Source organism: Acartia tonsa, chromosome 8 (genome assembly GCF_053477335.1).
Source record: "Acartia tonsa isolate MP-2025a chromosome 8, ASM5347733v1, whole genome shotgun sequence".
NCBI classification, from domain to species: Eukaryota; Metazoa; Arthropoda; class Copepoda; order Calanoida; family Acartiidae; genus Acartia; species Acartia tonsa.
The window spans coordinates 28,614,433-28,631,825 of NC_137267.1; the positions used below are offsets into that span (position 1 = coordinate 28,614,433).

Sequence of the window (17,393 nt, forward strand, 5' to 3'; positions counted from 1 at the left end):
TTTGTTTATATATGTGTGTTATGCCTCTTCTTCAGAGAGTTATTGAATTTAAAATTAATGTCTATCTGTTCTTCTATTTTTCTAATCATCTGTCTGAGGATCTTTAAATTTTAGGTGTTAGGTCTTAAGTCTTTCTGTCTGTCTATACTTTTATCTGAAGATCTTTCTGTCTGTCTATAGAAAATATCTATAGATAATATTTTCGTCTGTCTATTTTTTGTCTGTTGCCAATAAAAATAACATATCTTATTACCATTTCAAATACTCAGGGAGGAAGGGGACATTTGATTGAAGAGTACAATGGTGCCCAAAGTTTTATAACCACGATAATTAGTTATTTTTTATTCATTTTAATTTGTTGATTGCAAACTATTAGTATTCAAACTTTTTATCCATAATATTTATTTACTGAATAGATAATTCTATTTATCACCATTAGGGATGTACTTCAAATATCTTATCCCTTGAAATCCCTGAAAAAACTGCATCTCTACAGTCATTGCAATAGTATGAAAAACACAATCATCTGTAAGATTGATAGATTCAAAGAAATAATTACCACCAAATGAATGACACTTTTTCGCTATTGTTATTTGAAAGCGAAGCTTTTCAAACATTTTTTTGGTGCCCTAGTCTTTTAGTTCTTTATATAATTCTTAAATATGATGATACAATTAAATTTTTTGGTTCTTTTTAATAAATTATTACAGTTTGCCAGTATATTGTAAGCTTAGCAATGGGTTAAAATATAACTATGTCAATAATATGTAATTATTAATTGAAATTTTTGCTATTTGTGAGAAGGGTACAGTAAAATAGCTTAAAACCATCAAGTGTACTATGTGAAACTTCCCTGAAATCTAAAACTTTCAGTGGTTGACAAGATCCTAACTAACAAACAAAAAACGTTCTACTTTAGATTATAGTTTAACTATTGCCCGTTTATTTAAGTCCATCTATAAGATATGAATCGTTGCATGTCGAAAAAATGGTTTCAGTTTAGCAGCATTACTTATCTGCACTGTTATTGAAGTTATCATTCTTGTTTTTAGCCATCTCTTCCTACTTAGATTTAACTTTATGTTAATTGAAAATTTAATTCATCATTTCCTTTAATTATTTTTAATAATGTAAAGTCCGTGAGTAAATCCGCAGAAATATTACGAGCAACTTCCTTTCTATCAAATCCTTATTGACAAGTTCGTAACAATTTTTTATTAAAAAAAAATATAATTATGTGATTTTCTCCTCTTTTAATTTAAATACAAATTTTAGCTTTTTTCGAAGTTATAACTTAAAATGAAAAAAAGACTTATAAAAATTTGTTGGAATTTTGATGATTAATAGATAATTTTATATTGTAATCTTTAAAATATCCAAATTTCCAGAAAAAAAGGTCAAAATAGATGAGAATTGTGATGAAATATTTAGGAAAATGTATGAAATATAATAAAAACAATGAAATGAATCACGGCATTCTTTATAAATTTGTGGAAACCACAAAAATATATACCTTCAACGAGATCAGAACAAGGACCAACATTTCATGAGTAGATGAATATTCTATACAATATTTTAGACGAATTGCTGTGAAATATTTCGGGACCCTAACCCTTCATGGTAACCTTGTCACAAACTAACCTAACATAAGCATTAGCAAACCATTTTTTCTTTAGTCGATTGTAATCTAAATGCGAATTGAAAGAAACCGTCACTTTTCCTTGTCTCAATTTTGTGCCATTTTTATTTCACATAGATATATAAACCTTCATTTTAACTAAATTGACTAAAATATTGAACTTAATAGATAAGCTTTGCTACTAAGAAAAGGATTAAGTCATATATTTTTACATGCCTAAGGGGGCACGGGTCTGTTTTGTGAGTTATAAGGGGTTTAGTCAGAGTCTAATGTTGTACTGTACTTTTTTTACACACGAGTTTTAATCGAGTTTTCAAAATATTTTTAAGGGGTTTATTTTATATTAATAAATGTATTTATTTGCCCAAGTACTTTTTAGTCTTGCATACATTAATGGTCTTGTGGGTGTCTTTCATCCTGTGAGTTATCTTAATGCTCTTTTGTGCTAAGTGCATGTACAATGTACATTCATACTTTTATAGTCATAAGATTGTTCCAAACTCATGCATTAATAGTAGCGCAGCTACTCTTTACCCAGGTTGTTCGATATTTCATTGTAGAACTGGAATGAATCTTTTTTGTTTTAAAAAGTAATACATTAAGATGCATGAGGAGTATGTTATATTTAGCGATTTATAGACAATACCTTTCAAAATACATAAAAAAAACACATTATAAAACACCTAGTCCTTCAAACCATAAAAAATTTAAATCATATATTGCTAAAAATTGTCTCTATTATTACTGATTACACTCGACAGTTTGTCTGTAAAATATTTGTTGTTTGCATATCATTGCTGAACTGTTTATGGACATATGGTTCTTGTTTATAATAAACACCTCGCATTTCAATAGGAAATAAAGATAACTGTTTGGACAAAGTGAGTTATTTAATAACTAGCATAGCATTTGTCTTCAGTTATAATATATGGTTTGAAGTAATGAAGAATTTTGACATGGCTGGTACAATGGACGATATATTGATGTGCATCCCCAATATTAAAATCCCCTTTTGTTGAATTAAATCATTGGTTTAAAAGTTTAGACACTACAATATTTATACAGTACCTAAAGAATTCAGGCCAACGAATAAGATATAAGGTTTGTAAAACCTTGGGTACCAGTATAATTTGCGGCCAAAATTAATTGTTTTTCTTTATTTATATACCCTTTTTTTATAGCTCATCCTTTTTTATAAGTCAGAAATGTAATATTTTGTTATGATTGATTTATCGTGACATGTCATATCCCTGCGCCCCTCGCTGCAGGGGGTCTTTGTCATAAAAAAGGTTACTTACTTAACGCTTGAATTATTATACAAATAGTTCTTTGAAAGTATAAAAAGATTTTTATAATATGGTTTTACAATTTTGCAAAAGCCCTAATCAAAAATTCTAAAAAAAGAACAAAAAAAGGTCCATTAACAGGGAACCAACAATTGCAATAAATGAAGAAAAAACAGTAAAGGACCATCTAGTAAGAACAGAAAATATCTTTAGTCGGTTAAAGCCATTTATTATGGATGATAAGCGGTAAAAACCAAGATTATTGATAAACCAATGAATAAGATATTTTATTATCAAGCAGCTCCATTCATTTAAGCAAGATAAAATTTTGAAAACCTCACACTGAAAGAAAAGTAGAATTTAATTTACTTGGCAATTTTTTATTGTACCTATCTGAGGAGTAGCTACGGTACTAATAACAAATGTTTACGGTTTGGTGATGGCTAATTAAGGTCCGATTTTGAACAGTTTAATTTTTGTACAGTAGCATTTTTTGGAGTTTTACAAATGTTGTATTGGAGCTTTATCTACTAAAATGCTAAAAACGAAAACTAAAAAGATTTTTAAAAATAACTATAATTCAACTTTGGAGTTATTATTTTTGCATTTGTACTTTTAAAAATTGCATACTTTATCTGACTACTGTGTACCTGTCACCTACCGTTTACACAAAAAGTTTAGAAAAAGAGGATAATAAGTACTTATGGCATGCATAATTTATGTTTGTCATTTCACGGTGTAATTTCTTTATTTTTAAAAGCCTTTTTATTTTTTCAGTTTTTACTAAAATTTAACTTTTTCTAGTTCTACAAGCATATGTAATTATATTTACATTTAATCAATTTTTAAAACTTTAGTAGAAATTAAACATTTAAAACATATAACATTCTAAGCTTTTGTAATTATCTTATATTAGCATATTGCATGAAGCAATGGGACTTCTAAACTTTTATAAATTCGTCTGGATTGAAGTGTCTATAAAAAATCACGTTATACTGTCCTAACATTATATTAAAATGTATACCGGCCTGCGATTAATAATTTAGTCTGTGTATTGGCCTATCATTGGTCAATTATAATGTATGACGTAATTTTATAATCTGACAATATAAAAACCAACAAAAAACTTACATGGATCTTTCCTGTGCAGACAGCAGACACCTGGAGTGTTGGGGGCCAGGTAGCAGGGAGCTGCAGGGTCGTACAACAGGTCCAGGTAGCTAGGGGCGCACAGGGCTTGGGGCACACAGTATCTAAATAATATTATATAGGAGCATCTAGCGGTGAATACTTTAACGAAAATACAAACTTAGCTGGGGGCGCACAGTAAAGGTCTTTGGACACTATCTATAAAACAAAGTAGAACGATGTCTCTCTGTCTATCTGTCTGTTTGTTTGTAGCGAAGGATCTCGCTAACCGCTGAACTGATCGGGTTCTCTTTTGCAGGGTAGCTTCTCATAGGTCCCGTAAAGGTTTATAACTATTTTCTTGGGGGAAGAGACACCCCCCACCCCCCAAAAAATGAAAAATCCCCTCCCCCCCAAAAAAAATTAATTTTTCTTTTATATTTAAAATACGAAAAAATAGGTTGATCAAACCTCTTGGGGCAAAGGCCCTAGAGGCTAGAGGCCAAGCCACTAGTGTATCTAAATATCTATAATTCAAAGTAGAGCGATGTCTGTCTGTTTGTCTGTCTGTCTGTTTGTTTGTCTGTCTGTCTGTTTGTTTGTAGCGAAGGATCTCGCTAACCGCTGAACCGATCGGGTTCTCCTTCTCATAGGTCCCGGGAAGGTTTATAACTATTTTCTTGGGGGGTGGGACACCCCCAACCCTCTTAAAAAATGAAAAATAACCCCCCCCCCCAAAAAAAAATTTTTTTTTTCTTTTTAAAACTAAAATTAAAATAGTGGAATGGACTACCCCCCCAAAAAAAAAAAAAATTCCCCCCCCCCCCAAAGAATTTTTTTTTACATTCTTATTTAAATCTAAAATACGAAAATTTGGTTTTATCAAACCTCTTGGGCCCAAGCCCATAGAGGCTAGAGTGAAGCCGCTAGTATAATACAAAGTAGAACGTTGTCTATATGAAGCTTAGTAATTGTAATATCATATACGTAGGATATATATATGTAGGATCCTCTAGCAGTGAATATTTAGACTAAAATACAGTTGACTTGATAAATAAGTGTTTCTTACCCGCCGTTGGCACAATAGGGAACATGAGCAGCCACTGGGGCATATGCAGCGGCCGGACCATAGCCGGCGGCAGCCAGATGCACAGGGTCGGCTCCGGGGTCACTCTCAGCAGCCGCGCTGCCAACAAGCAGCACAACCAGGTAGGCCAACATTTCTGAAACAGAAAATATTTTGTTAAAACTGCAATTTCGGTATCTAATCTAAAAATGATTTATGTTGATAAAATAATATAATAAAAGCAATAGAATATTAGGATCTACTGCAGTTCACGGTAAAATATTGCTGGTAACGCAATTTTCCAAAAATCTATAAATTTTAAAGGATGCTAGCTGCCAAACGGCTGAACGTACAGATCATACCCGCACACCATTTTAAGCGGCATAAGAAGGCCTACAAATAATCTGGAATAGCCAAGATTCAAAGATGCACAGGGAAAGCTTCACTGAAGAAAAAACGCGTAATATAGGTCTTTTTCGCGCATTTCTCTGCACTGCGAGATAATTATTCATTATTGATTTATGGCTATTCCAGATTATTTGTAGGCCTTCTTATGCCGATTAAAACAGTTTGTGGGCATGATCTGTACGCTCAGCCGTTTGGCAGCTAGCAGCCTTTAAAATTCATAGATTTTTGAAAAATTGCGTTACCAGCAATATTTTACCGTGAACTGCAGTAGATCCGAATATTACTTTAAATGATACTAGCGGCTACGCCCCCTCGAGGACTCTAGGAGCACTTGAGAGAATGGGGGATGGTGGAAGTGAAACATGATTTATTTTTTTTATGGGGAAGAGGTAATTTTTCTAGGGGTTATTTTTCTTGGGAGGGTGGACATACCGTTCCCCAAAATAATTATAAACCTTCCCTGACTTATCTATAAAAAAATAGCCTAAATTTATCTGAATGAAAAAAATGAAAATCGTACTTTGAAACTTCCTGAAAGGTATAAGTATATAATCCTATAAGTAATAATAAACTCATAAAAATAATTCATTTGCTAACCCTCAGACCAGGTGTAATGGATAATCAAAATATCTTTAAATTTTACTCAGCATATTAGGTTATATGAAACTAATACTTATTTATTAGTGGTTCTTTTATGCGTATGTAATTACTATCGATTACGCCCCTAGTGGCCTTTAGAAGCAATTGAGAGAAGAGTCGTCCTTACTTTCAATTTTACTACTTTATTTCCTATTACCTATCCTTGATGGCATGCTCCTATTGGCTGTAATGCCTGCATCACGAAAAACACACATTAAATCCATAAAAGTGTTGGCCACAACAAAAAATACTTTGGTCTACATAAACAAGGACACTTATGTCCAATGGTAGTGAAGCTGTTTGAAATCATAAGGTTAACAGTTAACATTAAGAGAAAGAGAGAGGTAGAGAGGGAGAGAGAGAGAACCTAACAGAGGGTATCATTTCAAAGATAGATAGATATACAGGTTTGAATCAATTAGTTGCTTCGCTACTTTTTAACGTAAATTTGCCTAAGGCCTAGATTATTTTTTATCGTTAAGTGATCATTAACAGATTAAATAGATATTAATTTATAGTCTGATTGCAAGGACAAGTGCTTTTTGAAAAAATAAGCTCACATTCCTTTTTGTTGCGAAGCTACTCCTCTGTCAGTCAGTTCGTTGGTTTGTTCATGTTCATTTGTTTTTAATTATTTTTTTCTCTGCTTTATTTTTGTCGCTTTTATTTTAGTAATTATATACAGAAGGTTCAATATGTGATGAAATCCTCTTCTTATAACTCTATTACACCGAAGGAAAATAAATAATAAACGGAGGTTTATATATATTGTAGTTCATTTTCCAATTTCTTTAGATTTTTTAACCTTTACTGGTAGCTTTCTTGGTAGCCATATAAAAAGTAATATTTTGTCCATTTCTTTGCCATTGTGATTGGATTCCGTCTCGTGACATGATTAAACCAAATAGGATATAATCAAAACCCTTTCCATGCTAATGTATTGATTTGATTTAGTTCATTTTAGGTAGCGTAGCTACTCCACGTTTATTTCTTTGTTCGTCCGTCTTAAAAACTCCCATGTTTGATTTTTTGGGCGGTCTAAGACTATTTTTGACAAATTTATTTTGCAAATCTTGAAAACAGAAATTGTAGCTATCAGTATTGATAAAAATTCATCTGTTGCTTTAAACTTTACCAAAAAGACCTCCAGTCGCAGTTTTGATTCGATACAATGGGTATTGCCATCCTTGTTAAAAAATACAATTGTACATTTAGTTGAAGATGCGTGGGACTTAAAAAGATATACAAAAAGCTGCTCTAACGTTAGTTTCTGACATCAGTAACCGCTTGTTGTTTGAAAGACTTGCCATATCAATACTATACTTTACTTTATCTTTTCACTAGCGGCTACGCCCCTAGAGGCCTCTAGGGGCACTTGAGGAGGAGAGAGTCGAATTTGATAATTCAATTTCTTATTTTAGATTTTAAAAGAAAAAGTTAAAAAAATTTACGTTTGACGTTTATTTTTCGTTGAACTCTCTTTCTAAAATTGGTAAATTTTTAAAAAATTTAATTTCTCTAGGGAGGGTGGTGGTACCCTCCCCCAAAATAGTTATAAACCTTCCCGGGACATATGAGAATCTACCCTGTTAAGGAGAACCCAATCGGTTCAGCGGTTAGCGAGATCCTTCGGTACACACAGACAGACACACAGACAAACATCCTGTTACTTTAGTATAAGGATAGTATTTTGGCAACTTTTATGCTACAAAGAAAATCTATTATTAAAACATCTAGGCCAGTACATATTTTTTTCTTATATAGAAAGAAAGACAGTGATTAGAAGTACTATATTTTTATCAAACTTAATACTTCCTTTATTACAACGTTTTCTTTAAGATCTCGAAAACTACCGTCTTAATAATATTATTAGTCTAGTTCTTCAATAAAGTCTCAAATTTGTTTTGTTATGGCTTTAATAACTTTTTGGAAGGAGAGAAATTCAAATAGGTATTGAAAAAAAGACCACTTATCCCTAAAAATTAAATTTTCAATAAAAAAATCAACAAAGACGGATTTCAAATGACATGACATGTTTCAAAAAAGATGTTCTTTGATAAAAGGGCAAATCTATTTTCTATAAATCTGAAAATCTTGTTGAATTGTTTAGTTTTTCTCCTTTATATTTTGTCAAAGTCATGGCACACGGAAATTATTATAGCACGAAGCAATTTGGAACAGTCTGATGAACAAACCAAAATAATAATCACGGAGGAATATTTACAAGAGTAGGATAAACAAACTATAATAATAATCTTGACGAAACATTTACAAGAGTAGGATGAACAAACTAAATTAATAATCTTGGAGGAGTTTTTTCAAGAGGAGGATGGAAAACCTATAATAATGATCTAAGAGGAATATTACATTTCTATCTCAGACTGTTTTCTTATCTTTAATACTTACTCAACGGATGTCATATAAAAAGTCTAGTATAGGTGTTTGTTTTTGCTTAGTTATTTATAATTTAAAAACCAAGCTTAATAATTTTATATCATTTTGGTTAAGTAATAAATTTTATTTAGCATCATTGTGTTATTTTATTATTATTGCCAATAAATAAACCAGACATTTTTTTACTATTTCTTAAAATATAGTATGTGCTATATTCTCAAAGGGCTTCACTATAGAAAATTAGCCTATTATTAAAAATTGGTACAAATGTTTTATGTGGTTTTTATGTTTTCTGTTTATGAGATTTTTCTGATTAATCATATAAACTTGTGGCTTAAAGTGCCTGTTATGCATTGATAATCCATCCCCCATCACTGGGGATAGAAATAGGAAAATCACCCCCCCCCCCCCCCCCCCCACTTATTTTCATTTTATTAGTTAAAGGTTTGAGGGAAAATTTCTAAATACAAAAAACTGTACAAAATCTAGACCCTTGTATGATCTTGAAAAATCAATGAAATAGTTTGCAAACTGCAGAGTCATCTATTTGATTTAAAATGCTGATTTCATTACATACCAAAACTATTTTTCATCTCTATTTCTATATTAAGTTTAGATTACTAAGAATCAAAATAAAAATAAATTGCCATTAGTAAATAAAAAAGAGAAAAAGCAGAGCGAGATGAAAATAGAAAATTATGCGAATGGCAAAAATGTTTTTTTTGTAGACTTCATGAACCAACCATCCCTCTTTTTATTAATATTTTTCAAATCCCTTTATAACCTAACTCAACCTAAAAGAATAAAAAAAATCATGATTGAATTCGTTTTTCCAATAATTTTTTAAGTTAGTATTTTGGAACATTTTTTATCGCAATTACATGCATGACTTAAAGTATTATATATTCAGAAGAGTATGCTATCATCTTCACATATTCTTTTATTCCAAGGGGGAGCGGGAGTGAAAACTAGATTATAAATTATAATATTACACAAAGTTTAATGAACATGTTTTTATGGATCTTCATTGGATGACACAAACTAACAGTGTTCAAAATTGTACATTGATAATTTTAATATACAGAATAGTTCATTTTTTATAACGAAAAATCGGTTGTACATCTATTTATCATCCTTTGTCTAAAACTATTAAAACTAAAATGGCCGAGAGAGGGGGGCAAATCAACCCCCCCCCCCCCCGCCTGAAGTGCCCCTAGAGACCTCTAAGGGGAAATGATGTAACACCTTATAGAAGACCACAATTACAGATTGGTTATGAGATTTTTACACACTAGACTGGATTTTAAGTAAAAATATTCATAATATTACAACAAAATAGATGTCTAATATATGTATTGGCATTAAAACAAAAGATATAAAACAACTTAGTACGTAAGATTTTTTAAAAGAGGATCTTTGAACCATAAATTGAATGAAGATAGTATGGTATATTATATTTGGATGCCGGTCTGTCTATCTGATGTAAAAAAAACCTACATTAAAAATAATCTATGAATCTAAAGTTAAAGAATTTGCTGTTTTTGCAATCTTTTTTTGCGGTATCATAAAACGAATAATATTTCAAAGTCGTGAAGTAATTTTCTCACTATTCTCACACAAGTTTTGACGCAAAAGTGAGATAAAGAGAAGGCGTAACTTACGCATAAATTGGGGAAGGGGGGAAAATTAGGGTAGGGTGGTGAGGCGTGTTTTACGCAAAATATGAAGCAATACTTTTTAAGCATATTTTGAATTTTGCTAAAATGTTATTTTAAATTTTATAAAAGATAAAATATCTAGTATGTCGCGTCGAACATGAAGATGTTATTTATGATTTTAAAGCAGTGCGACTGCTATAAGACAAAAGTTAGTGCACCTGAATGACCGACTGACAGTATACAACAATTATTATATTTTCTACAAAAAAAATGTTACTGGTTTGTAATTGTTTTACCATGGAAAAATATACAAAATTTTAAGAGTAGCTTTGCTGCTAAAATAACAATATACGTAAAACTAAAAATAACATCAAACTTTTATGGCGTCCTTTATGTTCAACAATTGTATATTAAGAAATATGGTATTGCCACATTATAACCAAATAAATATATGCTAGTACGTCCGTCCGTCCGTCCGTCTAACTGATAACCAAGGGACATATTACCATGCTGAATTGACTATATAATATTTAAAGAATTAAAAATATAAGCTGTTTAAAATAAAATGAGCTCTGTCTTTCATAATGTTTTATTGACATTGTCTGTTGAATGTTGATATTTTATCACTTAACATTGGCTTTTTAAAAGCGAAGCTTTTCTATAATTAGGGTCGGTCCGTCCGTCCGTACGTCCGTCCGTCCGTCCGAGATAGATAGCTTTTATTCGTTAATTTAGGCATGTTAGAATTGTCCTATCGATTTCAAACTTTGTTGTAGTTAGGTACGATTTAGAAAGCGTAGCAACTCTATAATCATAACCTGAATGTCCGTATGTCCATTTTAAACATGTTGATTTTTCTACTTTTGTAACAACAAATTTTTATGTGATCTAATTATCCGTTTGATCTGATTTTTGGTATATTGATTCCTGGGACAACAAAGATCAATATTATAAGCGAAGGAACTCTATAATCAAGCCCTTAAAACGTATGTCCATAAACATTATCCTGTATCAAGCAGTTTTTCAACAAATTTACTTACAATTTTGCTTCGATTCTTATACATTTGTATTCTAATTATTCAGTTCTGAAAGTATACAAGTGTTAATGTCCGTTTGTCCTACCGTTTCAGTGCTTCGCTTTTATGGATGTTGCCATCCTTGTTTCATCGAAATTTTATGTTTTTTCATCAAAAATAATGTTAGCTTCTTATGGCAAATCTATATAAAAAAAAACATAAATATTTGCTATTTTTGTTTATTTTCAGCTGTTTTTTTTGATAATTCTAAAAATATTAATTCATTCTTCTAGTGAATTGTTTAAGTACAAAGATCAAACTGTTTCCGTTTACATTCATACAACTTTAATTTTATAATTTTAGACGTTTTTTTTATTTTTATGGGGGGTGGGTAGGGGAGAATATTACAATATTATTATTATTAAAATATTAGAAGTCACAATTATTTGTCGATAATTTGTCAGTCATGGTCTAATATCATAAAGTCGGCATATACCGATAACTTGCAGACTTGTAGAGTTGCATCGCTTTTAAAGAATAAATAATTTACAAATTGTTTAAATATATACCATTGTTCATTCCATTGCAAAAAACGCGATATTGGGTTTGTTTAAATGTCCATTTATTTAGCATTTTTCAAGAATGTCAAGCGTGGGAAAATTTTCCGAGTGTGGGAACCATTTAATTTGATTTAAATGGTACATATGATTTTCATTTAAATTCATTTTTTGGACCCGTGAGAAAATTTTTTTAACGTGAGAACCATTTAATTTTCATTGAATTTCATTTTTTGTAAGTGTGGGAAAAAATATGTTTTAGTATAAAGAAATGTTCTATCAGTTTCAAACCTTTTTCATTCTATAGATCATACTGACTTTGGAAAAACTGTCAGACCGATTTTTGAAATTCAATCTGTAAAAACAGATATTCAAGTTTAAATTTTTTGTTTTGAAAATATTATTTTACATGTATTGACGCCATCTTGGATTATGATAATTTTTTTTTGTTAGAAGATTTTTTTCTAAAATGTTTTTTAAAAATTAACTTTTTACAATAAAAAAATCTTTGAACTTAAATTGACCAATAATTCAAAGATTTTTTCTCTTTGATTTGGAAGATTTTTTTATGATTTTTATTTTTAATGTCAAATAAAAACACAACAGTGAAAAAAATGAAAATTAAATGAAAAAACGTTTTATGATTTTATTCAAGAAATTATTTGCTAACATCACCTTTTTGTTGCAATAGAATGTTATTTAAGCAAACAAAATTTAGCATAAATGGATATTTAAATCCCTCGGTATTAAATGATGAGCTAACGCTCGATCATTTAATACCTTGGGATTTAAATATCCATTTATGCTAAATTTTGTTTGCTTAAATAACTCATTTTAAACTTTACTGCTTTAAATAGAAAAAAAAATAATTAAGTGAGAAAAGAATAGAAATAATTAAAATCTTTCAAATAAATAGTAATCAATTTTAACAATATAACATAAATACTTTAAAGACGAAGCTACTCTGTAAGTATATTATGTCTGTAGGTCAAAATAGGCTGATAAAATACGTAGATACTGGCCCAGACTCTACAGAAACTACGAAATAAACCATCAATATTTCTGAATTACAGTTTACTTTTCTTATGTGTATAAACTATTGTTAGCTTATTATTGCTGCGCTGCTAATGTACATAATTGTCATTGTTTTGTTTTTGTTTCATTTTAGTAATTACAATTTTTATTTACGATGCCTTTTTAACCAAACGTTGAAGTCTTTAAATTATTATAATTTTCAGTTTCAATGTTTTGTCTAAAAATTTAAATAGCCTTCACGTATTTTTGGATGTTAAGGTTGGGCTTTTGGAAGCACAGCTACTCTAGTTTAATTCAGCTGATATTAAAATTGATAGTTATTCTAAATACTTTATATGCATGAGATAAATGTTATGAAAGGGAAAGAAAAAACAACTTTTCACCCCCCTTTAACAATCGATCTATTATTACTTGGATGTTGAATGTACTATAATAAAGTGAAACTTTAAGCTGGCTAAAATTAAGATACCACCACCCCATTTACCCCATCCCCTCCCTTATTACCCAATCTACTCTATAATAAGGGTCTATCTATGCCTCACAACGTCAGAATAAGGATAGTAAAATTTATTTTAATACACCCAAAGAAATATAAACCTCAAAATTTGCTGGTTTTTAAAATTTGTATTATATTTTAGTGTTTTATTTTATTTAAAACCAGTCAATTTTCTAATGCACATCTTGTATGCTTGTATTTTCCTTTAAAAATTATTTTTTTGAGTATTGCCGATTGTAATAGGTAATAGATAAAAATCTGAAATGTCTGAATATGATATGAAATATTGCAAATATGAAATTTAATCAATGACTCTCCTCCACGCACACACATACACACACGATTATAGGCTTTCTGTGTTAGATGAGATTTAATATTTTTGAATATGAACATCTCATTTTCTTGTTAAAGCAAAGATTTTTCACATTCAGGGTTCGATCGAATATATGCCCAAAAACTAAATTTTAGTAATTGTTAATGTAAAAATTTTAGAAACGTTCATTGGTTCCCTATGGCGATTTCTCTAACAACTTGGTTTAATTTAAGAAGCTCAGATTGCCAGTCTATTAAATATTGTTTATTTTTTTCATAATATCATTGATTAAAAACTTGAATTCCCTGGACAATGGGCATTATTATAAGCATAGCATCCCTTATAAAAAACCTATCATAATTTATACAACAAAATGTCTGTACTTCAAGATTTTAAGATTTATTTTTTCGGTTTTTATCATCATTGTTTTCACTGAAACTAGGAATTATATTTGAAGATACCAAAATAAGATTTTATAGTCGCTGTTTGTAGGTTGACTTTTTGCATGTATGTGTGTGTGTGTGTGTGTGTGTGTGTGTATGTGTGTTGTATAATTTGTTTTTGTGGTTGTATTTTTGTGTAGGTATACAGGGATAGGACAATAGATCATAAATTCATTTTTCTTAGATTTTGAAGATTACCAATTCCTAGAACATTCAGGGATGGGGTAATAGGGATTATTATCTCCAACCCTGGGCTTTTACAAATCAGAGAGAGAGGAGATAATGGGTTTATCACACTAGTCCCCAAAAATTTAAAATAACGTTCTTATATTCATTGCCTTAACAACTTTGGGGATTTTTAATTGGTTGCTTCATTAAATTGAGTGTTCAAACGTTTCAACCACTAATTTTAATCTGCAGAAGTGGTAATATAGTATATCATGATTGGGGATGTCCATTTAGATTTCTGATTATAAATTCTGCAATTTATCAAAAGTTTGCTAAATATTTCTTACATATCCCTAAATGCGTGATTATTATGTATGAAGAATTATTATTTTTTCCGCGGAGTTTGCGTGTCTCGGGTCCTTATCACCAAAAAAAAACAATTGTTTTAACAGACTAGAGCAAGCTACTCAATAATCATTTTTTTTTGTTTTAAACACAAAAGAAACATTTATTTTTTGAAATTCAAAATGTTTCATATTCACATCAAATGGCCTCCATTGTTGATATTTAGGAAACTTGAAAAAAATGCCAAATTGCTTTTATCTACAAAACTACCTAAATTCTTCCTTTTGTAGAAGAGTTTTACTCAGGGATATAAAGGGATAAGACAATGGCTGTTAAATTGATGTACATCTACAATGATGATTCACCAAAATACCCCTTCTGTAGATTACAATTAGTGGTTGAAACGTTTTGACACTCAACTTAATGAACCAACCAAGCAATACTCAAAATAGTCGTTAAAGTAGTTGAGCCAACGAATAAGAAAACGCTACTATAAAACTTTGGGGACTAGTGTAATAAACGGCCCAATGTCCCCTCCCTTCCTGGTTTTATTTATCTAATTAGTAAAATTTTGCTGTAATTATATCAACATAAGACTCAGCTGAATTCTTACCTGAAAAAAAAACATATAATTACTAAAGAATATAAACAAAGCTATGGCTGTAATATTCTAAATGTGAACGTCCTTGTTTTTTGTTCACAGAAAGGCAAAGGGCAGCCCGAGTTAATGATACAATAACTGTGCAGAGAGAGATGGGACAATGGGTTGTTTATTACACTAGTTCCCAAAGTTTTATAATAACGTTTTCTTATTCGTTGGCTTAACAACTTTGAGGACTTTTAATGAATTTTGATTTGTTGGTTTATTAAGTTAAGTTTTCAAAAGTTTCAACACTAATTTTAATCTACAGAAGGGGTAATTTAGTGTGGTATCATTGGGGGATGTGCATCAATTTATCGGCCATTGTCTTATCCCTTTAAATCCCTGAAAACTGTGGGGCTACAACTATCTTTCTATTTAGCATAGCATCTATTTTCTTATCTTTCTATCTATCTAAATTTGTACCTTTCTACCCATTTAGTTAATTTTGACAACGAGTCTTTTCTGCAATTTATTTGTATGAATAAAATCTTTTTCTAACATAATCAAAAGTGTTATACAAAATCATTTTAACTTTGTTAAACACATAATTGGGGTTAAAAAGTTTAATGGGTTGTACATAAAACAAGAAAAATATGCTTTTTTAAGATCATTTAAGATGGTGTATTTTAACAAAAAATACTATTAGATGTAAACAAATAAAATTGCTACGTTTAATTTTTTAAACTTTCATTAATTAAGATAATGAAAAGTTGTTTGATAACTTATATGATAAACAGTTCCAAGAACAAAAGATTTTCCCAAATAAAATAATTAGATTAGCAACACTTATTATTAACTATTTAAATAGAAGAGAAAAAGTTACATAAAAAATATTTACAAGAAAAAAAATCACCTACTACCATTATATGGCAATAGAAAAAAATACAGAAAACAATTATAAAGAGGTTATGATCATACACAAATTTTATATTTTTAAAGTTAAGTTTATAATTGGTTTCCAATATATAAACCATTAACAATATCTAAAAAGATAAAAACCTCGTAAGGGTCATGTATGGATCTGAAAGTATAAGACTATGGACGATAATTTGATGTACATGGATAAACAAAATTACCCCTTCGGTAGATTGAATCATTGTCTTATTAGTTTGGACACTCCTTAGCTTGTACCAACCAATCAAGAAACTAAAGTTTTAATTCAAAGAATGAAAAAACGTATTTAAAAAATTTGGATATCATAATAAATTTGCTTCCCCTCCCTACCTGAGAGTACGAGACTTACAGTTATGGGGAGAGGGGTATATAAGTTTGCATGTCCCAAAACTCTGATAGTTCCAAAATTGTATGCATAAATATTGAATATGTGAGAATGTTACGGTTTAGGCTAAAATTACTTTAGCTATTAGCTAAAGTATCTCACATAGTGTTTTCAAAATGCTACCAACAGAAGTAAGACAAAAAGCTAATTAGCAATTTTCTCAATTTTAAATTTAGCAATTGTTGGTTTAAGTTATATTTTGGCTCTATACACTTCTTTTTGATAGGAAAGGATAACAAATTGTGCTGTATAAATTTTTATTGGATTATTAGACCAACTTTTGTAGTGTTTATCACGAGCATAAATCTAGAAGCTGGTTCTAGATTTGTAACATACTACAAAATTACTGAAAGTATTCTACAAAATTTGATCTGCTGTTGTTTTGTGATATTAATGTAGCAAGTTAAGTTTAGGACCAGCCGTTAATCATACAATCATGGTAATTTGTAATTACATAAACTTAATTTAACATCTTTATGGCTGTCTGGATAAATGTTTGTAGTTTGTCTGGCTATTCATGTACTTTAGTCTGTCATTAGAGTAAAACACTAGAGGGGAAAGGGGTTAAATGATCTCCACATCCTAATGACCTTGTGCTGACTCTCAACTGGGTCTTTGAAAATCAACCAATTGTGTCGGGAATATTAATAGAGCCAAGTAACAGAAAACAATTTGCTAGCAGACGAAAATTGCCATTGGGAAAGGGAGTTATCTGTATATACATCTATACTATAGATCTGTTAGTCAGTATGTTTAGCTCTATATTGTTCAGTCAGTCTTATAATTCTAATAACGTTCTTATAATTTCTATCTGTCACAATATGCCTGTTTCAATACTTTTACGTTACATTTTTGCTTAAAATAATAAAGTTATAACCAA

General features: G+C 30.3%; 1 protein-coding gene across 1 annotated transcript in view; it reads right to left on the bottom strand.

The window, feature by feature from the left end:
- LOC145325306 (immunomodulatory peroxidase-like) overlaps positions 1–17,393 on the bottom strand; it is a 119,469-nt gene that overhangs the window by 77,635 nt on the left and 24,441 nt on the right. Inside the window, exons 2-3 of the mRNA XM_080168245.1 lie at positions 5,123–5,276; positions 4,057–4,178 (exon numbers count right to left, since the gene is read on the bottom strand). Coding sequence (XP_080024371.1) covers positions 4,057–4,178; positions 5,123–5,274 — 274 coding nt within the window. The 5' untranslated portion in view covers positions 5,275–5,276. The remainder of the gene's footprint in view (positions 1–4,056; positions 4,179–5,122; positions 5,277–17,393) is intronic.